General features: G+C 45.3%; 1 protein-coding gene across 1 annotated transcript in view; it reads left to right on the top strand.

Annotated features, from left to right (window-relative positions):
- The window catches only part of LOC106483823 (obscurin-like), a 177,615-nt gene that overhangs the window by 14,030 nt on the left and 138,649 nt on the right, over positions 1 to 24,936 (top strand). The window contains exons 4-12 of the mRNA XM_067292221.1: positions 2,407 to 2,709; positions 3,756 to 4,022; positions 4,877 to 5,152; positions 8,867 to 9,139; positions 12,948 to 13,223; positions 14,693 to 15,060; positions 20,956 to 21,103; positions 23,390 to 23,653; positions 23,952 to 24,227. Of these exons, the coding sequence (XP_067148322.1) occupies positions 2,407 to 2,709; positions 3,756 to 4,022; positions 4,877 to 5,152; positions 8,867 to 9,139; positions 12,948 to 13,223; positions 14,693 to 15,060; positions 20,956 to 21,103; positions 23,390 to 23,653; positions 23,952 to 24,227 (2,451 nt within the window). The remainder of the gene's footprint in view (positions 1 to 2,406; positions 2,710 to 3,755; positions 4,023 to 4,876; positions 5,153 to 8,866; positions 9,140 to 12,947; positions 13,224 to 14,692; positions 15,061 to 20,955; positions 21,104 to 23,389; positions 23,654 to 23,951; positions 24,228 to 24,936) is intronic.

Genomic DNA, 24,936 nt, shown 5'->3' with positions numbered 1-24,936 from the left:
TGGTGCTATTAAGCTACAAGTATTAACAAGGAAAAAAGATCAGGCTTGCACTTAGCATTGTGACAGTCTCGAAGGTATTTGGAAAGTTGTCACATCCAACCAAGCACTCTGTGATGGGGATGACAGACAAAGTCTCAGTCAGACTTCTGACTCTGCTGTTCAAGTCATGAAGCAGGAGCCGATTCATGTAACTGCAAAAGTTAAGCTCCCTTCTCATACGCAGGTATTTCTGAACAAAATATTACATTACATTTGCTGATGGTAAGGTCAGGAGATTTGATTCCAGTGTCTAGTCTTCAGCTTAATGCTACACGAGTGGGACCTTTGGCATCTAGCTCTGACCAGCAGTAACTGACAGGGTGGTAACTGTGCACCCCAAAACATTTAGGTCTCTGCTTATGTAATGAAGGAAAAGTGCATCATGTTTTACGCTTCATGTATGCCTAATTAGCTCCTCGAAGAATCCCATGTACTATGTTCATGTCTTTTTTGATTAGCTGGTGTTGGCAGATTTAATAGCATTTATGAAACAAGCAATATTAATATTGTGTTTGCTCCGTATCTTGCATTGTTTCTATGCTCATTTTACAGATGGGCAAACTGAGGCAGAGAGCAGATCATTTGTCTCGGAGCTTGGCTTTTACTCTAGGCTCATTGCACAGATCCCTCTAAAGTCAGGAGTTTCTAAGTATCTGCAATGTGCAGTTCATGTCACCTGTCTCACACACTGACTTTAAGCTGGGATGAATTTTGCCCGAGAGTGCTTTTCTGCACAGATTATAGGGGAATTCTGGGTGACTCTTGGGAGACAAAGCTGCAAAGGGCCTTTGAGTGGGGATGGCATAAAATTCAGAAGCAGGACAGAGGAGAGATTTTCAAGTGAAATTGGCTGAAGAGAAAGGCCAAGCCTGCGTGACAAGCAACTGAGGCGTCCGTAAAGGTGTGTGACCCATACGTTGCTCATTCATGTCTACTGCATCCAGTTCTGGGCTCCCCAGTACAAGAGGGATGTGGCACTACTGGAGCAAGTCCAGCGAAGGGCTACAAAGATGATTAGGGGACTGGAGCATCTCTCTCATGAGGAAAGGCTGAGAGAGCTTGGACTGTTTAGCCTAGAGAAGAGAAGGCTGAGAGGAGATCTTATCAACGTGTACAAGTATCTGAAGGGAGGGTGTCGAGAGGATGGGACCAGACTCTTTTCAGTGGTGCCGAGCGACAGGACGCGAGGCAATGGGCACAAACTGAAACACAGACACTTCCATCTGAACATGAGGAAAAACTTCTTCACTGTGAGGGTGACAGAGCACTGGAACAGGTTGCCCAGAGAGGTTGTGGAGTCTCCTTCTCTGGAGATTTTCAAAACCCGCCTGGACGCGATCCTGTGCAATGTGCTCTAGGTGACCCTGCTTGAGCAGGGGGGTTGGACTAGATGATCTCCAGAGGTCCCTTCCAACCTCAACCATTCTGTGATTCTGTGATTCTATCTTGTATCTCTGAAATGTCCCAGTTGTACGATGTTTAGCTGACCTCTGTTTAAATCTGTTGAGGATCTGCGCTGAAATGTTTCAGTATAGTGTTGGGGCAGATTCTTGGTAAGAAATGGAGCAGATGGACTCCTGGCACCAGGGACCTTTTAGGGAGTAGATTTATATTGCTGCACAGGATGCCACATCAGTGTGTAAAGCATTGCAAAATATCGTTACACTCCTCCTTGATAAGAAGATGCATGTGCCACAGGTTGGTTCTTACAGGCACATCTACATTCTTGACTGCAGGGACTTATACCGTTGAAATTCTGGCAGAAGGTTAATACCAGGAGACTTGCAGTATTAGTGCAGATCTGTTCTTTGCAACTATCCCTGTGCAATGATGTCTAGTAAGCAGGTGGATGAAGGGTTTACTTTGCCAAAGTAAGCCCACTGATGTCTCTTGTTTTAGCCTGGATTCACACCGGGGAACTGGAACAGCAGTTTGGTGCATAGAATTCTGAACACCCTCTGGTGGTGGCTTACCTGTTGTCCGAGTGAATATATCACATTGAATGTTAATCTGCTTTGCCCAGGAGCCATACAGGAAGTGGTATGGGTCTGTATTTAGCGCTGAAAAATTAAGCCTATGAGTTGTTCACAGTAAACTCTTTGTGCAGACAATCAGTAAAGCTGTCTAGGAATCACATACGTTTAGCTATTAAGAATACTGTACGTCTTTGTGTAAGGGGTATAATGCAGTCTGGAACTACCTTTTACGGATTCCTTTGCTTTTCCATCTCGCATCAAGGTTTTCCTGAGGTTCATTAACCCTCAATGTGCTTTAGACCCGTGCAAGCTCAGATGATTTTCTTCTGTGAGATACAGTGGATTTTCAACTCTGACACAAATTTCTTGTCCTCTTTTTATTCCTGTGCAGCTCCCAAAAAACCTCCCACGCAACCCCCAGTTGACCCTGTGGTGAAAAATAAAACAGAAACCTCAGTGATGCTAGCATGGTCCCCTCCAAAGATGGACCGTCCCCTTCCAATCGATGGCTACGTAGTGGAACGCAAGAAGCTAACTGGCTTTACCTGGGTGAGGTGTCATGAGTCTCCTGTGCCTGTCCCCGAGTTCACGGTGAGCAACCTGTCAGAAGAGGCTGACTATCAGTTCCGGGTATCTGCAGTCAACACGTATGGACAGAGCCCATATCTGGAATTCCCAGGAAGCATGCACCTTGGTGAGCACAATGCCCCCTAAAAATGGACGGGTCCGTGCTGATCTGCCATGCCAACTCTTTAAAGATATGACCATGACCATGAGGAGGAGAGAGCAGTAGCATTCAAAAAACTCTTTGCCTTTACTGGTAGTTCTCCTGTCTCCTTTCAACCACTGACCACGCATAACAAAAGGGATGCAGGGTGGGGTTGTGTGCTACAACCAAGAGGATGCTTATACTCGTCTCTCGCATCAGACTGTGAAAGGCAGAGTACTTCACAATGAATCTTGAGCTTGCAAGTGCTTCTTCCAAAGCTGCTGTGAAAGGAGAAAGAGAGACACGCTTAATGATGCAATCTTCAGTATAGAAACGACATACTGAATGTGCAGCTAGAGGATATTTCTGTGATGATAATACTGTCAGGAAAAACAAGTTCCAGTCTCTTTAATCGCAGAGTTCCTAGGAGAAATATGGGGATTTTGCTTTATCTCAAGGGCGCCAATGTGTGGGTAGAATCACTGTGTGCAATGGGATTTTTTTCTTTCTTTAATTCATTGCACAGAGCAATATTTGCTCAGCCTTGATCATGCTGTGTCTTGATACTGTGCAATCCTTTTTCCCAGCAGTCAGAACATGGCTGTGTTTTCCTAGAATGTCTGGAAGTGGCTAGTGGGCTGGGTGACCTCCTGAGGACCCTTCTGAAATATGAGAATAATACTGCTTGATAAATAAATAGCACACTTGCTATGGATCCTAGGTGGTTCAGGCTTGCTATGCCCTTAAAAATCTAAGGAAAAAATAAGTCAAATACACCCATTGTTCTGTCCCTGCAGAAGCAGGACTTAAACTAACACCACAGGTCAGTTATTTGCAGCTGTAGAAATCAAATCCTGTTGAGTGTGTATTGCCTTCAGTCCATACGAATTGTATAAGGGCTGAAAGATTTTTTTTTACTTCTTAATTCCCCGTTTACCCCCTGAGAACTTTGTTCCTAGGAAGGACTCCTCTTCAGCACGGCAGCCTTGTGTCCTTTTTTCTCAGCCATACGTGTTGTTGTTCTTCCCCAGCACCAGTCCTGGCTGTGAAAACCCCACTGACAACTGTTGAAGCTGTAGCTGGAGGAGAAGCCACGTTTACTGTTGACCTTACGACGACATGTTCCGGCACTTGGTACCTTAATGGTAAAGCCTTACAGGAAAGTGAGACCTGTGTCATCAAGAGAACCCAAACTACTCACACCTTGATCATAAAGAATGTCACCAAGAACGATGATGGAGCAGAAGTGAAATTTGTCGCCGGTAATGTTGATGCCAGCACGAACATGAGAGTGAGAGGTATTTGCTTTCATCTCTGCCCTACCTCCAGTAAAGGGACAGTTGCTGTGACATGACGATTAGAGTCAGGGCTGGATGCCCTCGTTGAGCGGGGCCTGCACTGCAGGAAGTACCCAAAATCACATTCTGTGAATTAGCGTGGGTCCTGGTAATAACCTGGCCACGGCAGGGCGAAGTTCAGAGTGAGTTGCTTACCCAGCTGCTCGGTATCTGGACTGCTTAACATCAGCTCAAGAATTTCTGTGGTATGGGGCCACCAGTCAGTGGATTCTGTGACCAGATCTACCACTGAGTCAACGTGGGACCTTAGATCGGTAATTTCAGCTCCAGGTTTGGCTAGCCTTTCTGACTCTAGTGCATTCAATTCAATTCAGAATTAAAGGATCATTAATTACTAGTGAAGGCTTTCCTTGGAGATTTTTTGATCTGCCACAGACAAGTATGATACGCAAGTTAGTATTGTATAACTCGATGCAGCATTGAGACTTAGGTGCCTTGGCTTTCCTCTAAGAAATGACAACAATATCTGTATCTACCTGCTTTGCAAGGCAAAAGGTAATAAATAGGCATTCATTCTGGAAAGATACGTTTATCTCTGGGTGAAAATCTCTGCAAAAGCATTTTAAAAATATTATTAATCAGTAAAAGGACGTCCATGTTTTTATCTCAGTGACACTGGCAATAAAACCAGATTGAGTCTCTTGAACTGGAAAAAGCTGCTGTATATTAACGTGATTATGAGAGCAAGAACAGGACCTAATACTTTTTGAAAGATCCTGCGGTCTGCAGCAAGACATATCAGGGAGACATTAGTCTGACCTAACTTGAATTAACAAGGCCTTTGCTCCTGACAGGTGCTCCAGTGAGATTTACCAACAAGAGCAGAGATATAGAAAAGGTCTCTGCTCGACTGCGCGAGGAAGCCAAGCTTCAGGCTGACCTTTCCGATGCAGATGCTACTGTGAAGTGGATGAAGGATGGGAAAGAGCTCAAGGCCAGTGAAAAATATGAACATCAAACTGTGGGGAAGCGACACGCCCTGAGAATTCACAGCATCGCAGCAGAGGATGCTGGACTTTATGAGTGCATCTGCGAAGGGGATAAAATGGTCTACCAGCTTTCAGTGAAAGGTATGTGACTCTCTGGACTACTCTGCATTAAAAGCCCATTCCTGCCCTTAGCAAGCAGAGAGGACAGAAAGGGAGTACTCCAGAGGCAAGGGCATGAGCCACTGTAGCAGGGAGTGGTTATTGCAATCAAGACCCAGCATACTGATCTCGGAGATCAGAAAGAAGCTTCTACGCTTTCAGAAAAATAGGTAGCTGGAGGGAAAATTTAACCCTCGCTCTACATCTGTTTAAGGAGAGGGAAAAAAAAAAGGCCATTATAGAATGATAGCTGGGTAAATGCAGTGTTGACTGTATGTATGGTCATAGAGGTGGAGAGCTTGGGAGTGACTACAAGCCCTTACACCCATCTCAGTGATCAATCTGAGCGAAAATACAGCTCTGTAAGTCTGGAAAATCCCCAAGAACTTGGTGTTATTTCATGCGCTTGAATTGTGGGTAGCGAAAAGATGCTCTTGTGATGAGGAAATTCAGCCTTGGAGGCAGGACATGACACACATGATCCCATATCTGCCCTGTATTTGCTATGTGATAGTAGACAAGTGACTTAGAAGCTAGTTCAGCTCTGGTTAAAGCTGATGGACCAAGGTCATATTGGACTTGGGTTTTTGTGTATTTTTTGTTTGTTTGTTTGTTTTTCTTCTGTCAGTACCCTGGGGATTAAGAACAGACTTTTCCAGAGGACGTTGAATAGCTTTTCTCATTCCTTTTTGCAAGGTATTCCGATGGAGAAGGTGTATAAACCAGCAAAACGTCAATTATCTTTTAATGCTTCCTGTTTGTCAAATTAGGGCCAATACAGTTTTACAGCTGCTCCCTTGTACAGCTCTTCTCTCTTTCATGGCAGTCCCTTCCTTCATGATTGCTTCATATCTGGCTGGCAGGCACTTTGACCACACATCCACACTCGGAGCCAGATGTTGAACCTTTAACCTTTTCCCTGAAAGCAATGGAATTAAGCCTCCCTCTTATAAGCCTTCCCATCTGTGCAAGATTTTATGAACTAATTTATAGGAGTGTTTCCCCTGACTTGAATAGGACCTGGATTTGGCTGAAAAGCACCAGGGTATTCCAAAATCATTCCCAGTGGGTGTCATCTAGGTAACTGCTGAGGTTCAGAGTCTAAGACCTGACTCCAGGACAGTCTCGCCTGCTGTCAGACATGGTTTGGGACGTGCTCAGTAGCTGTATTGCTTTGGACTGGCAAAGGTCACTTTGTAGACCTGGAGCATTTGGTATCCGAGTTCTATCCTGTAAAATCCCTCTCGGATTTCTTCAGAAAGGGTTTTGTCAAGGAAAAGATAGGAAGAAGAGCAACATAGCCTTTGCCTTCCTCCTGTTCTCTCAGGATGGCTATGAGGGAGGATGTAAATAGCCTGTTTACAACAGCGATCAAAAACTTTAGAGAGGAAGAGAACTGTGAAGAGTTACAGGAGAGTTTGCCCAGCTGCCATTCTGTAATGGTCTTCGTGCACCTTCTTCCCCGCGGTGGTGGCACTGTTTCTGCACCGAGTACGTGTGAGGCTCCTCTGCGCTGCGTTCTGCTGGCTTGTCACCTCCTCAGCCTTTGTAGAAACAAGAGAGCCCCGGAGTGATGTTTGTATTTTACACACGACAACTTACCTGCTTGGTTATTCTCAAAGAGCAAACTCAGAAGAGGCACGAGGACAGCTGAAAAAAATCATTCAGAAATGTAACTAAACTTATGCAGGGATGAATTTCGTTCTTAATTTTGCTTTTCTTCTCTCTCTCTCTCTCTCTCTCTCTGCCTCTTTAGCATCATCTTTCTCACTGACAGATCTACCCACCTATTTAATTGAATTAGCTGAAGGATGTCTCCGTGCGCTTTTCGCTATGATATGACTATCAAATGAGTAATCAATGCTATTATTTCAGAATCAGTGTTGGCAAGTTGCACCTTAAACATCTGCTGTTAGTAGCTTGGTTACTGGAGAATCAGCTTTGATAAATCTCATACTTGGAGTAGGAGGCTTGCAGAACTGATTCCCACAATCATGCTCGCCCAGTAATTCACCTTTCAACATTACCACCTATTTTTTCTGTTCTTCTATAAATCAGACACAGTTAGCTGGTGAATCATTTGATCTGCAGGTCAGCTGTGTCTGGCACATGGGCATCACGTGGCTGGCGAGAGGCCACTGCGTCGAGCTGCAGCCAGCGGTGTGTCACTCGCTGGGCCTTGTGCCCGAAGGAGCCCCGCTAGAAAGTGCACTTGCCACTTGCCTCTGCGGTCGCTCCTCTGCCATGAGACTTCACGTGCCAGATGTCCTCTGACACGTGACCGCATGTGTTGAAACAGGACAGCTGAGAAGTTTCTTTCAGGCTGCTGTGGCTGTGTTTTTTACTCTAGTTTCCTAAGGAAGTGAAAGGTGCAGGAATGAACCATCTTCCTTCCTTCCTTCCTTCCTTGTAGAAGTCTCACCAGCAATCAGGCTCTGCAGGCTTCATGAGCTAGGTAGAGGAGAAAGGCGACATCCCGCTGAAGGAAAGGCTGCGCTATGACCTCCACTGTTCTGAGTCACCAGGGAAACCACTGGAAACAGGCCCCAGGACACAAACCAATAAGAAATGGGGCTTCGTTGGCTTAAATGCTCGTGGTATGACTTGTTTACCCGTAGAAATTGCTTTAGCAGACTCAGTGGGCCCTAGAAGGCAGGGCTGGGAGAGACCTGGAGAGGTCAAGTACTACACAAGGCAAGTTTCTGTCTCTGCAGAGGTGGTGATTGAATGGAATCACGTGAGGACCAGAACTAGAGAGGCCCTTGACTGCACCATCTAGTCGTTCTCTTCCCTTTCCCTGTTTATTTGCTTGCTGGGTATTTCTCAGCCCTAGATTGGGGGAAGATTTGGAACCGAGATTTTCTTTTTTCTTTCTTGCCTGTGCACTGTTTGGCAAATTAATCCACTCTTCATTTTTCAGGTCTCCAGACCTTGCCACTGTACAAGCTGGTGAATATTAGGTCCCTAGCAAATATTTAATAATCTGTCTGTAATTAAAAGCACTGCCACAGACTTGGAGAAATCTGAATAACCCATGGAATAGCTAAAAGCAAGGAATCCAAATGCAAAATCCATCCTTGCGGAGAGGGTGTTTTGAGGTCTCTGAGCTAGAGAAGAGCCCCCGTTTGTTGCACCAGGGAATAGCATTGATAATAGCACTTTCTGAGGCTGCAGCTTGCAGGGCAGAAGAAAGTCCGAGAGAGTCACACTTAGCTCACCCAGATCAGGGACTGTAGCTGCTTGTTGCAGTAGCAGCAGTGCAAGCTAATAACTGCTTTTGGATGGACTGGGCTAATATCCAGCAGTGGTAATGGGAGTGCTGTTAGAAAGAGCAGTTATTGAAAAATAAATGTTTAAGTCTGACAGAATTCTAAGAGGGAGTTAAACTTATTTTCCTCATCTCTCCTATTTCAGATTTTTTTCTTAAACCTCTCTTGTCTAGAAGTCCCTCTGCCCTTGGTTCAGCACAATGTGTGATGCATTTCCTTTGGCTTTTGAACATATGATGACGTGGTGTAAGGTTTATAAAGTCTGAAAATTTGGAAGCTTCTGCACTGAAATCTAATAATTAGATCCCTAATTAAGCATGCATATTTGGCCCTGTGATAAATTAATACCTAATGTAGATATAAGTGTATGTATTTATTCGTGTCCACACAATTCCTCAAAGCACTGTGTGTCCGTATTTTGTTTCAGCACTTGCAACTTTCATAAATAAAGAGAAAACTGGAGGAATTATCAGAGTCATCACTGGAAAACAGGCTGAATTTGTTTCTGAGACCTCTGAAGCTAACATCATGGTTAAGTGGTACAAAGATGGCAAAGAAATCACAGCAAGCAAGAAATTCACTTTGGAAGATAAGGGCAAACTGCATAAGCTTGTGGCTTCAGCTGTGGCGAAAGAAGATGAGGGAACATACACCTGCAAAATTGGAGATGACACTCTTATTTTTGATTTAAAAGTCTCAGGTAAGTTCATGATCAAAATTTGGGATCAGGTTGTATTACACACTCAGGACTTGGCTCATTATACCTGTTACTTCTTAGATTACCAGTTCTTTGGGCCAGGATTGCATAGTACTATTTCAGAGGCTCTAACCCTATTCAAATCCACAATGCAGGCAAATAGTATAACCACGCTGTTATGTATTCAGGTCAGCTCAAGGCTTTACTAGGGTTGGATTCATGACTCAAACCACCTCACTTGTTGGACAGGCTGAGAGCCATGTCTGGCCTGTATTCTTTCAGTTTAACAATTGCTCCACCATTTACGCTGTCTTTGAACCTCCTGACTGAAGTGGTACTAAAGTCTTACTGTGAAAGTCCTGTGTCCTCCTTTGACAAGCTTAACTTCTGATGCAGACAGTCAAGCACCTCCTGTTATTCCTAAAGGACACTGTGATCTCTGAGACAGCTACGTATGCTCCCTTAGGTACTGCAAGTGAAGCCATTAGCTGATGGCATGTGCCCATCAGCATAAAGCACGTGTAAAGCACGTGCCTATCAGGTCAAGTCCAAAAGGGAAATGCCTGCCACTGATGTATTCCAGTGCAGGACAGAGCCGGAGTATAAGATGGCACAAGAAATTCTTTGAAATGCAGTATCTGTGAAATTCAGCTGATTCAATTTGCGTAGCCTGGTGGGAACCTCTCCTCTAAAAGTAGTGTTCTGGCTTACGTTTTCAGCCTAATTTTTTACCAAGTCTTAAGATACACATTGAAACACCAGTGAAACTTTCTCACAGTGTGTCTACGTGCTGCAATGCAATACAATTTAAGAGAAGTAACGGTTGAGTGTCATGCAAAGCTACGTGCTTGTGACCTGTACATCCATATTACTATGATGCTCTCCATAGATTAATTAGAAACTCAGCAGGGCTGATTGATCTAGCACAGCACTGGACTTGAGAGATTGCTAGAGGGTGTACTGAGCTAGAGGAATTGCTTCCAGTTTCCAGCTGTTGTTTGCTCAAGTATTCACGTTGCATCATGCCTCCAGTTCTCTTTGGTTGAGAATCCAATACTTTGCAATTTCACTTTGGGTGTAATTCATAGTCCTTGACTTTACTTATTGGAAAATTGCTCTAAAATAGTCAGCTAGGATCCATCTGAACTGGTTGATGCAGAGTAAAGGTACCCCCAGAGGACAATGTTTATGATCTGATGAGAGGTATTTAGGACAGATTAAAAAATATATATATTTTCTGGAACTGCCTTTACACATCAAGTGTAGAAGGAGTTTGCATGATTACCTGAAACAGGGTACCTAAATTTTTGATGGCTGAATGTAGGTTCAATGAATCCCCCCTATAGCTCCCATTACAACACATCACGTGGTTCAGACAAATAAAATCAATATCTGCAAAATATCTGTGAATCCCTGTGAACTTCTTGGTGAACAGGGGTTGAACTACAGCCTGTTAACAACACTAGCTAGGACAACTTCCACCTTGTTTCATATTTCACCACCAAAAGTTTCCAGAGTGCTGATAAGAAGCACTGCACAATCAAGGAAGGAAATTAGGGCAGGGAAGTAATCTGCCTTTTATGGTAATGAGTTATCCCATTAATCTTGAACAGCAGGACTCTGGAGGGACTATCCTTCCTTGGTAATCTAATTTTTTAAAATAGATTGCTCCTAGTGATTACAATTTTTAATGAAATATTTGTTCCCTGATGCCACATGCCTGGCATGGGTGCAGCATACCAGTTGTCCTTGGGATACTTCTTAGCGACTGAAAACAACAGTTGCTGCAAAAAGAGATGCAATACTAAGCTAAGGTTGCTTATAACTGATAGCCTTCAGCTTGCTCTTCAGGCAAGCGCTGGTGTGGTGGAGTCAAGGGTATGAAATACCTGACATGCTCATCAGATACTGCTCGTTAGTGAGTGGCAAGGTGTGTTGGATACACTTTCTCACATTTCACAGACAAAGTACCTGTCTCCGCTTAGTTGCCTTCGCTTCTACCTTGAGAAATACATTGGCAAAAAATTAAATGGATAAAAGTGCTGTATCGTTGCTGCATACATGATGCATGCTGTTTGTGTGTGCATATGCACAGCTCATATATATGAGCGCCAGCCTATGCAGCCAGCAGGATGTGAGCTGAGGTATCAAAGCAGGAATCTCTACCGCTGGAGCTAAATGAGTTGTGAGCAGTTGCGAGTTCTCTGCTGTGAGGATCAGTTTCAGCAGGCAGATGTGACTCACATATTACTTGGTCCTCTTGAAAGTGGAGAATGTCTTATCAATGAGATTACCCACATGTACCCTGATCTGGTCTGGGGAAGAATTTATCCAGTGGGACAGGTCATGTGAACGAGGGGTTGCAGATATGGGCTCCGAAATACGTAAAAGAAGGTTTTTCGTCACTTTTAACAAGCTTCTCAGAGACTTCTTAGATCTTCTCAAAACTGTCTGTGGACTCGAACGTCAACACATGTTCCCTAAAGCTTGCTTGAAATCAGAAACAGTGAGCGGTGATTAAAGTGTCAGTAACCTGAATGCATCTCAGCTTGATTTGAAAGAGCTGGGAAGCGGGACAGAGGAACGAGACTGAGCTGTTACTGAGAGCAGTTGTCTAAAGATGAGAGAAGGAGCTTGTAGCATCTGTCAGAAAGTTGGGGCATCAACATTTATGTTTGTGATGACACAGGAGCTGTGAAATAAAGCAGAGAGACTTCACCTGTGAGGCTTTATGATCTCGTGATGTTGGGCCAGATTCTGCTCATGGCTATGTGTAGATACAATTCTGTTAGTAGAAACCACCTTGTCTATGCTCTGTAGCAGCATGCATGCCTGATTCCCAGACAGGAGGCAAGAAATGACCGCACATTAGTTAGGTGGATTTTGGTTATGACTGCAGATAGGAATAGATCCACATCTATCTAGAAGCTATTCTCTTCTGACATAGGGCTAAGTATTAATGTCACAGTGTGCACCTGGTAGGCTGGTAGCTTGTCAGGGTAGACAGGAGCAGGGTATCAGGAAGTCCACTTGCACTGTAGCTAATCACCACTTCAGAAGAATGAAAATACAATTACAAGCATTTTCCAATTCCGTGTATTTGACCAAAGCGTATTGAGTGTTATTTGTATGAAATTACATGTCGAGGACTGATTCTCCTGCCATTTTACTCATGGAAACAGTCACACTGAATGCGGTGAGGTTTATCATTGTTAATAAAGTATTCTCATATATATATATAAATGTGTGTGTGTGTGAGAGAGGGATACACACACATATATACGATAGAATAGTTTATTCATATGTATACATATATTAAAGGCCCTAAAGAGACTATGAGCGTGAATTTCTGTATCCCAGACTTCTTTTTTATCAAGGCTTGAGGCAGCTTTTTTGCCTGGATTCATCCATACCCAGCTCCCAAACAGGAAACCAACAGATACCAACTCTCTGGATGATTTAGAACTTGGACAGTGAGTTTCCTAGTGCAGACACCTCTGCTGTAACTTGGAGAGGATTTTTCTGGCTGGTAACCGTAGTTCGTTGTCATCATCACGCTCAGCGACATCATCACGCTCAGCATCATCGATGACACACTGTCATACTTACGTTGCAACAGCACCTCCCCGCCACCCGTGCCTATATACATTTACTCCTCCGGCGCTGAGCAGTCAGCATGGTGATGTGACTAGCAGAGGAGTAACATCTTTCTTAGCCTTGTGCTGAGTAAGGCTGAGTAAGCCTGAGTCAAAGCAGAAGATGTTTTCTGCTTTGTTTCTTCTTCTTCTTCTTCTTTTCTTACTTCTTTCAGAGGAACCTAGGAAATTTGTAAACAAGCTCCAAGCGACTCTAGAACTAATAGTCAGTGCTTATGAGAACCTTGAGCTGCTATGTGAGGTGTCAGCAGCAAATGGAGCTGTGGTATGGAAGAAGAACCAAACTGAGATTAAGCAGGACCAGAAATTAGTAGTCACCTCTCAGGGAGCACAGTGTAAGCTCACGATCTTGAACGTGACTCAGCAGGACCAAGGGAGCTATAGCTGTGAAACAGAGGATGAAAACCTAACATTCCAAGTCAAAGTCAGAGGTGAGAAAATGTTAGAAATGGCAAAGATAAAGGAATGCGCCGTTTTGGATAGCACCTTACCTTCAGGGGGTCATTTCACCACCTCTCTGGGGTGAAATATTTCAGCTGTAGTTACTTGATTTTCAGCCAAGTGTCATACCAACATGTGTTTGTTTTTTTTTTATACACACATTTTTTTCTTTCATGACTAACTGCAACTGCAGCAAATGGTGGGCATGGAGGCTAATATCTGCACCTCTCGCAATCACCTGATGTGTCTGCAGAAGCACTCCTGCAGAACTACAGTGAAAGGCCATAGCAGCGATAGAGGGGTAGATAAAAAGGGAGGGGGAGGTGAAGAACTCTGGAGGGGGAATCACTGAATTTGAGTGACCCAAATAGGCAGAGGGGACAGCTGGACTATCAATGAGGAATTTTGTTTCGACATAAATTAAAATCTGATAGAGCACAAGTGGTAGATTCTGCAATTAGCAGAGAGAGATTGAACCTCGGAAACAGGTTGGGTCTGGTACATGGGAGAGCCATCTGAAGCATGGTCCTTGAGTAGCCTGGTACTTGAGGTCATAAACACGTTGAAATAGGAGAGAAAATTTGCATTTGTACCAATGCTGGCTGTACCTTCTTTGGATGTCATTTCTTCTGTTAGACTAAAACAATTTTATATTCACTTTTTCTTCTGGTCAAAGTGAGGGGTAAGATGGCACCTTCTATATAGTTTTGCACAAATTCACCAAGCTTGAGGCATTCTAGATGCTTGGCTTGAGAACTGCACAAGTGCAACAGGAATTGGTGAAGTCTGTGCACCAGCTCTAACCTGGTAGGTGTGCAATGGAAGTGGAGAGCAGCTCTTAAATTGTGTGAAACTGAGAAACTGTCTTTTTAACCTAATTGACTGATACAACTTTGTTTTATTGCATTTGCTTGATCAGCAAAGAGGATTCCTCTAGCACATAATCTGAAGTGGGGCATCATAGTGTGGGTCTTCAGAATACTGAGAAGATTGAGAGAGAGGGACTCATCCTTCTCTCCTGCCCCCTGTACCGCACTCCTAGCAAATACATTTTAGGCTGCAATGAGAGTGGTGTCAGTGTAGCAATGTTTCTTGGTCCCTGGGTATGAGGGCTGTTCCATTCTGAATCACTGGCAGCTTAAAGAGGCACCAAAAGAGAAAAAAGAGAGATGAGGGAGGAGGGTTCAGGCAGAGGGTGGTGGTGCCCTACGTCCTAGGTTCAAATCTGTGCTGAAATTGTACACAGATTTCTTAAATTTATCGCAGAGCATCCCATATGATTTTGGGAAAGTCACCTATTTATTTCTCCTCTGCAAAATACAGATGAACGTACTTTCCTGTATTAACAAGCCATCATGGTACTGACTATTGGGGCAAATATAGTGAAATAAGGGGAACTTTTGTAAGCACTGCAGAGCACTGCAAAAAACCACATGCGACTATTCTGTCCTCATTGCAGAGGCAGAAGAGGTCTTTGCAAACAAGCACAAGGTGCAGAAGACGACACAGACGGTCCTGAAAGAGAACGCCACGCTGAGCTGCGAGGTGGCCTGCGAGGAGACCAAGGTGAAATGGTACAAGGACGGGAAGCTGATCACCTCGAACGAGAAGTTCAAGGTGGAGTCGGAGGGCACATTGCGGCGGCTGGTGTTGAGTCAGGTGGAAAAGGAAGACGCTGGCGAGTACACCTGTGAGACTGCTGGCCAGAAACTGAACTTCAAGATTCTCATCGCAGGTGGGAGACACATTTTGATTTACATTTCATCGCCTTTTCTTTGTTTCTGGGTGTTTTCTCATGTTCGCTCTGTCAAATTACTAGAAATGCTGGTCTAAACTACCAGGTCAGAGAGATGGTGCAAGACTGGGCAGATCTATAGTCACGTGTCAGTGCTGTGATGTCAGACCTCGCCTCACAGCTGTGGGTCTCCTGAGGCTCACATGTCGAAACCAGAGTATTCGTTGTCTTCTCATTGCTCCTTATCCATAAAAGTCACTGTTTTCTCCCCTCTTTGTGTCATCTTTTCTCTGTGGAAAGCCCTCCCTCTCAAAGAGCTGCTTTTGAGCATTCCACAATCTGGCTGTGCAAACCCATGTGTGAACGCGCCCTCAAGACTCAGTTTGCCATGAAACATTTGTGGATCACAGAATCACAGAATCGCTGAGGTTGGAAGGGACCTCTGGAGATCGTCTAGTCCAACCCCCCTGCTCAAGCAGGGTCACCTAGAGCACATTGCACAGGATTGCATCCAGGCGGGTTTTGAATATCTCCAGAGAAGGAGACTCCACAACCTCTCTGGGCAACCTGTTCCAGTGCTCTGTCACCCTCACAGTGAAAAAGTTTTTCCTCATGTTCAGATGGAATTGTCTGTGTTTCAGTTTGTGCCCGTTGCCTCGCGTCCTGTCGCTGGGCACCACTGAAAAGAGTCTGGCCCCATCCTCTCGACACCCTCCCTTCAGATACTTGTACACATTGATAAGATCTCCTCTCAGCCTTCTCTTCTCCAGGCTAAACAGGCCAAGCTCTCTCAGCCTTTCCTCATAGGGGAGATGCTCCAGTCCCCTAATCATCTTTGTAGCCCTTCGCTGCACTTGCTCCAGTAGTGCCACATCCCTCTTGTACTGGGGAGCCCAGAACTGGACGCAGTACTCCAGATGTGGCCTCACCAGGGCTGAGCAGAGGGGGAGAATCACCTCCCTCGACCTGCTGGCAACACTCTTCCTGATGCAGCCCAGCATACCATTGGCCTTCTTGGCCACAAGGGCACATTGCTGCCTCATGCTTAACTTGGTGTCCACCAGCACTCCCAGGTCCTTCTCCGCAGAGCTGCTTTCCAGCAGGTCAGCCCCCAACCTGTACTGGTGCATGGGGTTATTCCTCCCCAGGTGCAGGACCCTGCACTTGCCTTTGTTGAACTTCATGAGGTTCCTCTCCGCCCACCTCTCCAGCCTGTCCAGGTCTCTCTGAATGGCAGCACAGCCCTCTGGCGTATCAGCCACTCCTCCCAGTTTTGTATCGTCAGCAAACTTGCTGAGGGTGCACTCTGTGCCTTCATCCAGGTCATTGATGAAGAAGTTGAACAAGACTGGACCCAGTACTGACCCCTGGGGGACACCGCTAGCTACAGGCCTCCAACTAGACTCTGTGCCACTGATCACAACTCTCTGAGCTCTGCCATTCAGCCAGTTCTCAATCCACCTCACTGTCCACTCATCTAACCCACACTTCCTGAGCTTCCCTATGAGGATGTTATGGGAGACAGTGTCAAAAGCCTTGCTGAAGTCAAGGTAGACAACATCCACTGCTCTCCCCTCATCTACCCAGCCAGTCATTCCATCATAGAAGGCTATCAGATTGGTTAGGCATGATTTCCCCTTGGTGAAGCCATGCTGACTACTCCTGAGCACCTTCTTGTCCTCCACATGCTTGGAGATGGCCTCCAGGATGAGCTGCTCCATCACCTTTCCAGGGATGCAGGTGAGGCTGACTGGCCTGTAGTTCCCTGGGTCCTCCTTCTTGCCCTTTTTGAAGCCTGGGGTGACATTGGCTTTCTTCCAGTCCTCAGGCACCTCTCCTGTCCTCCATGACCTTTCAAAGATGATGGAGAGTGGCTTAGCAATGACATCCACCAGCTCCCTCAGCACTCGTGGGTGCATCCCATCCGGGCCCATGGATTTGTGGGTGTCAAGTTTGCTTAAATGATCTCTAACCCAATCCTCCTCGACCAAGGGAAAGTCTTCCTCTCTCCAGACTTTCTCTCTTGCCTCCAGGATCTGAGGTTCCTGAGGGCTGGCCTGAGCAGTAAAGACTGAAGCAAAGAAGGCATTCAGTAACTCTGTCTTCTCTGCATCCTTCGTCACCAGGGCACCCACCCCATTCAGCAAAGGGCCCACATTTTCCCTAGTCTTCCTCTTGCTGCTGATGTATTTGAAGAAGCCCTTCTTGCTGTCCTTGACATCTCTCCCCAGATTTAATTCCAAACGGGCCTTAGCCTTCCTCGTCACATCCCTGCATACTCTGACAATGTTCCTATATTCCTCCCAAGTGGCCTGTCCCCCTTTCCACTTTCTGTATACTTCCTTCTTCTGGTTGAGTTTTGCCAGGAGCTCCTTGCTCATCCATGCAGGTCTCCTACCTCCTTTGCTTGACTTCCTACTCATAGGGATGCACCGCTCTTGAGCCTGGAGGAAGTGATCTTTGAATATTAACCAGCTCTCTTGAACGCCCCTTCCTTCTAGGGCCCTAACCCATGGGATTCCTCCAAGTAGGTCCCTGAAGAGGCCAAAGTTTGCTCTCCTGAAGTCCAGGGTTGCGATCCTACTTGGTGCCCTGCTGCCTCCTCGCAGGATACTGAACTCCACGATCTCATGGTCACTGCAGCCAAGGCAGCCCCCGACCTTCACATCTTCCACCAGTCCTTCTTTGTTTGTTAGTACAAGGTCCAGCAGCACACCTCTCCTCCTTGGCTCTTCCACCACCTGTGTCAAGAAGTTGTCACCAGTGCTCTGCAGGAACCTCCAGGACTGCTTGTGCCTAGCTGTGTTGTCTTTCCAGCAGATATCAGGGTGGTTGAAGTCCCCCATGAGAATCAGGGCCTGGGATCGTGAGGCTACTTCCAGCTGTCTGTAGAAGGCCTCATCGACTTCCTCATCCTGATCAGCTGGCCTGTAGTAAACACCCACAACAGTGTCACCCATGCTAGCCTGCCCTTTGATCCTTACCCATAAGCTCTCGACTCGCTCTTCATCCACCCCTAGGCACAGCTCAATACATTCCAGTTGCTCTCTCACATAAAGAGCAACTCCACCACCTCTCTTTCCTGGCCTGTCTTTCCTAAAAAGCACGTAGCCATCCATGACAGCACTCCAGTCATGTGAGCTATCCCACCATGTCTCTGCAATGGCAATGAGATCATGGCCCTGCGACCGCACACAGATCTCTAGTTCTTCTTGTTTGTTCCCCACTGCTGCGGATGATGAGCAGAGACAGTTACAGACATGTTCAACTGGATTTGGGTTGAATTTAACAGCCTTTCATCCAACTCTTCCCCAAACGTTTCTTTCATCAGAAGCTGTCACTGGATATGGAACTGTAGTTTTCAAGCCGCGATAAGTGGTCCAACGCTGGTCTACTGAGTGATATTTACACAGCAGCATTTAGAGGAACCCTATTTTGTTGTGTCTGTACTGAGAAAGTTGGGGAGTTGATAGGGGTGTATTGTCCTAAAAATTTTGAAATAGCTGCGCTAGATGTATCCGTGGCCTGTCGAATCCAAAGGTGATGACTGTTCATTGCGAGTACTGTGTTTGTAATGACCAGTAGTGCGTCCAAAAATGCTTCTTTGTATTTTCATTATTCTCTTTAAACAACTTGATTTGGAGTCAGAGGATTTAGGCCTTTCACTCTGACTACAGTGGAGTTTCCTTTTGTCTCGGTATATTTTTTGCAAGATGTTCAGAGGTGCAGTAAACTTTATCTTAGGCTCCAGATGGCTATGGGCATGTCAGATACGTTCTGAGTGGTCATTTCTGAATTGGCTGATAAGAAGGGCTTTTTGTTTGTTTTATTCAAAGTAATAATACTGTGCTGCCTTTGTTTGTAGGCCAGATGCCTCCCTGTAAACTTTACAGTTCTTGTCTCCAATTCTGACGGAACAGGGAATCTGTTCTCTCTTCTGCTTTCCTATGGCATCAGGCACACTGGGAGCCTAATCCTGGCAGAGGTCTGGCACTTTGTCAGCTATGTAGAGGAGCAACCGCACTGGGAATCTATTGACTTTCCTGCTTGCCCGCATGCTAGAGACCTGAAGTCCTTGCAGGACATAGCTCGCGTTCTGTTCTCTTGTAAAGGTTGCAGTCTTTACTGCTCTCTTAGTGCCTTGGGGCATCCTGCTCTCCTCGGTCTTCTGTGAGCAATATGCAATTGCTCCTGTAGCATAATGCTTTGCTGCTCCCCGTAGCATATGCTATAAACCATCAGCTGTCAGGTGTCCCCACGCTGTGCGCTATAGACAGACTGTGAGTTGGGGACCTCAGGCTGTTTCTCCTGAGTTGCACAGCTCATGCTTTTGGCTCTGGAAATTGCCAGCTTCAATGCAGGATGGATAACAGCGAGGATAGGCTTGAGAGACGTCATTCAGAGAAAACGCAAAATGGGCATTAATAGAAAGAGCACGGCACGGTTTGGAGGGAGCTAGGTTCACGCTCAGCTGTTGATGCCAACTTGTCCATTAGTCCAGAGGTGTAGGGGAATTCAGGGTTGTTAGATTTGAATTTCTCTATCTGAGGGCTATTCTTAGCTGTCTGCCTCAGAAACCAAAGGTTTTCAGTTCTCTTTCAAACTGGATGACTTCATGGCTGCGCAGGGTAATGTAACACCTTTCCCCCTCTGTCGTAAGCGGAGAGTGCTTGCCTAGCTACAGTTGCTGTATTTCTCATGTGTACGACTGTAACATGACATGCGAGTCCCGCAGCTCATTGGAAAATGATCTAGTGTGAAAATCAAGAGGGATTATGAGTACTCTTTGAGTGGCTGGCTCCTTCATGCAGAAATCCTCATCTTACCAGGTTATCCCAAAGTGCTGTGGCTTTCCGAATCTTAATTTATCCTGTTACCATTGCGCTCGGAGAGCTTTTCAGAGCTCCTGTGCTCCAGTGTTCCACTGGTAGCACAAAACCTTCCCTTTTAAAGGACAGCTTGAAGGTTAGATGCTCAGTATTGAGTGCTGGGGGTAGCTACTGGCCCTTTGATTTAATGTAGGAAGAAGTGAATGCTGCACACCTTGTGGGCTGAATTAAATATGTGGCTGAAAGAGCTGATTCTGCAAGCTCATTATCTTGAACGTTCACTGCATGCAGTGAATTGCTTTTAAAATCCTTATATGAAGCGGGCCAAAGCTCTGGGGCTTGAAATCCTTTTTTCTCAGTGTTAGTGGAACTTCGTTAACCACTCCCACCTAAGACTTGGAAGTGTCATCTGCAGTGAATACTTGCTTAGCTTGAAAATAGATTTCTGAGGCAAATTAATGATTAGTGGCAGTCATTTGAAGTCAGTCGTTGTTATCTTTGAGATCAGTTTGAATCCAGAAGAACTACTAATCACAAGTCAGACTGATTAAGCTGATTAAAAGATTTAGTCGCATTTTCTCTCATTATAAAAATGTTTAATATTAAAGGAGGAGAATGCAGAACACAAGCAAGTAGCCTATCTGGAATATTCCTGCCCTGCTAATCTGTCATTTTAAACACAACACCCATTTACGCAGACTGATTTGGAACTCATTTGGTTAGTGTGCCATACATGTTCGTGGTCCAATTTGTAGACTGAGGCTGAAATGTTAATATTTTTGCAGCCAGTTTTGCATGCAAACCATGGTGTGCGCTTGAGGTCTTTTAGATGTCTGAATGCGGCTACAAGTCAGCTGAAATGTCCCTTTGGGGAGTTTCACATCACCCACCACAGGCCACGTACTCTTGCCTGTTAATGAGCAAGCCTTGTGGTCTCCAACAGTCCTCCTACAGTCAATGCCAACAGAGGAACTCCTCCGGTTCAGAGCACGTAAGCTGGCTTCCTGCTGCGGCATGCTCCCTGCAGGACCCGTCCCTCTCTGCGGACGGTGCGATATTGTCAGTGAGCCTATGGCGTGGATCCCGGGGTTGCATGTACTGCCGTGGTCAGCAGCATAGGAACTTGACCTGAACTTACCCCACTCCTTACCCTCCCAGGCAGCTGCTGCCACTCAGAGTGCAGACATGATAGAGACAGCGTGCAGAGAAGTGGAAGTCATCAAGGAGAAGAAGAGGATGGTGCTAGGAGGCTGCAGAGAGTGGCTGGGGGGAGGAAGGCAGTGGCAAAGGTTATGGAAGAGGCTATGTATTGGCTATTTTAAAAGGAGAAGTGTTGGGACCTTGAGGTTCTTGCCCAAGACCGCAGAGGAAGTGTGCTGTAGAACCAGAACTGGAAAATGGATCTTCTGACCCTCTTCTGACCCTCAGAGTTCTGTGATCTCAGATCACCTGTCTTTTTGCCCTGCTGCTAATTAAAGATACAACCGAGTGAGAGCACCAACTAGACTTTGTGTGAACAAGTAGTATTCACCCAAGGGAAAGTCAAATGAGAAACTGAAACCTCACACTGAAGGCAGTTGTCTGCAATGGAACCATAACATGTGAACTTAGGAGTCACTCATTTAATTTTAGTAGCTATATAACCTCTATTGGTTTGTTTCTGCAGGCAAAATATCTACCGTAGGCTGAGGGTGAGGTCCAGAGGGAACAAATTAGCCTATAGGAGAATATTTTCTAGGAATTTGCTAGTTGTCTTCAGAGGTGTGATACAAAGAGCTCTGAAACCTGAAGCCCAGCCTCTTTGCATCATTGCCCCACTTCTTTCCTTGCCCACTTCTGTTTCTAGTGTTAAAGGATCCCCTGCTATCTATTTTAACTTCCTTCGCAAGCCTGGATCCAGCCTGACTTTTGGCAAATCTTGCTTTACCGCTACAGTTCTTGACCTCAGAGACGTAGTTTTTTTGCAGAGCTGTGCTTTCTTCCATTCCTTATTTGTGTTTTGCCTTATAAAGGATTTTAGAGGATAGTTCAGCGACTTTTTAGCCGGCCAGTCCTTTCCTTTCTGTTCTTCCACTGTGATGAAGATTTCAAGGATATCAGATCCCGCATTGAGTCTTGAACAAATAGCTCTTTTCTTCACTGATCAGTTCTCATAATTCAACCAAGTTTGCCACTTTTAAATAAGTGTATTATAAAGATATTTTTGTTAATCCCTCCGTTCACTTTAAAGTAGATGGTCTTATGGTCACTAGATCCAAGGTTATTTCCTATGCCCAACTTTTAAAATGATGTCCTTAGGATATACCAAAACCAAGACTAAAACCAAATTACTTTTGTTAATTCAATGTCTGCTTGGTAGAGAAATTTGCCAGTTATTACATCAGGAAATCCAAAAGGCTGTTGGAGCAACTCCAGTGGAAGCCTCCATGATAATAGGGGGTTGGAGCACATGACATATGAGGAGAGGCTGAGGGAACTGGATTTGTTCAGCTTGGAGAGGTGGAGGCCAAAGGGGAGATCTTATTCTCTAGTCGTGTAATGGGAGGATGTAGAGACCATGAGTCCAGACTCTTCTCAAAGGTGCACCGTGATAGGACAGGAGGCAAAGTACACAAGCTGGAACATGGGTTGTTCCGATAAGATATTAGGGAAAACCTTTTCACCATGGGAGTGGTCAAGCACTGAAATGGGAGCCCAGAGACGTTGCGGAGTCTCCATTCTTGGAGATACTCAGAACTTGACAGGGCCCTGAGCAGCTTGAGCTAATTTGGCCTGCTTTGAGTGGGGAAATTGGCCTGGATGACCTCCAGAGATTGCTACCAACCTGAATTATTCTATGACTCTCTGATTTTATCCTGTTGTTAGTAGCACACATTTTGTAGAATATATCCTGGAAGTTACGCTGTTCCGTAAGGACACAACTCCATATAAATCTTTGTGAAGGTAGTCCAGATGTTATGCAGCTATTTCATAACCCTTACCATTTTTTCCAAAAACAATTTAGACCCAGGTAGGGGGACAGCGTTGGCAAATGAATGATCCTGTCTGCAGCAGGTGCTGTTTGCTGTGAACATGCAGCCTGGTCTCTTCTGCAAGTGAACAGAATGTGTCGTTCTTCCCAAGAGTGCCCACCCTGCTTGGCTTGCGGAGACTGACCCTGCACAGCATGTGCAGGAAAGCTGGTGTACACCTAGCGATCAGGCACCGTAATTCTGCTGTCAGCCTGCTTGCTGTCCAAGTGAGCAGCAGCCAGGAACTGTGCTGTTTGGAAGCAAACTGTTCCTGCCAGTGCTTCCACAAGCATTTTCTTAATAAGCCTTTTTTTCGTTTTACAGTTGGTTTATTTAAATCATAACCTACCAGACAATCTCCCATTGAAAACCCCATACAACAGGAACTTGGAGACAAAGCTTTAAAGCATCATAGGTTTCTTAAAATCTACCTGCAGCTTCACTGAAATTGTTTGGAAACATGTCTAACCTTGCATGAACTCTGTTCCAAGGTGGAAATGAAACTTGAAAGCCCATCCTGTCATTCTTTTATGCAGCCCTGATGGCCTGGGTGTAATTTTTCCTTCTTTGCAATCTTGCAGATGATGTGTTTGAAGATAAAATGCAGAATGAGGTGAAGGCTGTCCTGAAAGAGAATGCCTTGATGAGCTGTGATGTGACCCAGGAGAAGACTGAGGTGAAATGGTACAAGGAGGGGAAGCTGATCACCTCAAGTGAGAAGTTCAGGGTAGAGTCGGAGGGCAAAGCACGGTGGCTGGTGGTGCATCAGGTGGAAAAGACAGACGCTGGCGAGTACACCTGTGAGGCTGCTGGCCAGAAAGTGGTCTTCCAGATGGTTGTCACAGGTGAGAGAAAGTTCTTTGGTCCATCCTTCCTATTTCTTGAATATTTAGGAAACTGATATATATATATATATATATTTTATATATATATATATAAATAAAATCTTTGTGTGATTAATGACAAAGCAGCTAAAAGATTCTTTAAAAAAAAAAAAAAATCACAATCCACATGTCCTTCCGATAGGTTTAGATGGACATCGTCAAGCCAGAGAGGTGGTTTCCAGTATTCCCTGTAAGCTATGATACAGAGTTTAGGAAACTTCAGCTCAGGGATGCACTTTGAATTAATCTCTCTTTTCAGAGCCAGAAGTTGTGTTTACAAACAAGGACAGGGTGCAGAAGGAGGTGCAGGCAGCCCTGAAAGAGAAGGCCACGCTGAGCTGCGAGGTGGCCCAGAGGGGGACCGAGGTGAAATGGTACAAGGAGGGGAAGCTGATCACCTCAAGCAAGAAGTTCAAGGTGGAGTCAGAGGGCAAATTGCGGCAGCTGGTGGTGGAGCAGGTGGAAGAGAAAGATGCTGGCGAGTACACCTGCGAGGCTGCTGGCCAGAAACTGACCTTCAAGATTAACATCACAGGTGAGAGAAAATTCTTTGGTCCATCCTTCCTATTTCTTGAATATTTAGGAAACTGAATATCTTTCCATAAGAATCTTTCCTATTAGGGTTTAAATTTTTGGAGAAAATCATTGGGATGGCCTAGCTCTGGTAGGAAAATGGGCCAAGGAGTTAGGAATACAGTTCTCTTCATATTGTTTATATAAAACATTCTACAATCTTTAGGAGAGGAAGCTCCATCCTTTAAAACGTTTGGGAGCTAGCCATCACTGTGCAAACAGGGCTATAAAAAGTACTGATTTTTCCTCTCCATCCCCACACCCTGGTACAGCTAGGACAGCTCTGCAACTCGGCTGATTCTCAGGAAGTTTCAGAGCAAGGGCGTAGTGGAGAGCCAGAGGGTATCTGCGGGGTGCACCTTTTGTTCCTCTTGAAAGTGCTCATTTCAGCCTGGAGGGGAGGGTAGGAGACAACAGAGGAATGTAACAGTAGGCTTTTATGGAAGTTCAGGTCTCTAAGGCATCGGGCAAATGGCAGATAGGGGAAGAAAGTGGCATGGAGACTCATTCAAGGCGAATCCCTGCACTGGGACTCCAGAATGAGGGGATGGATTCAGTTTTCCAGCTCGCTCCCTACCTCCTAATCCTCTTGCTAGCAGCCTAAAGTAATGGACCTTCTGTAGGGGAAGGGATTTCACCAGTTGGATGTAAGGATGAGAGGTGGGCTGGGA

This window comes from Apteryx mantelli, chromosome 2 (genome assembly GCF_036417845.1).
Source record: "Apteryx mantelli isolate bAptMan1 chromosome 2, bAptMan1.hap1, whole genome shotgun sequence".
NCBI lineage: Eukaryota > Metazoa > Chordata > Aves > Apterygiformes > Apterygidae > Apteryx > Apteryx mantelli.
This window is presented reverse-complemented; position numbering and strand designations above follow the sequence as displayed.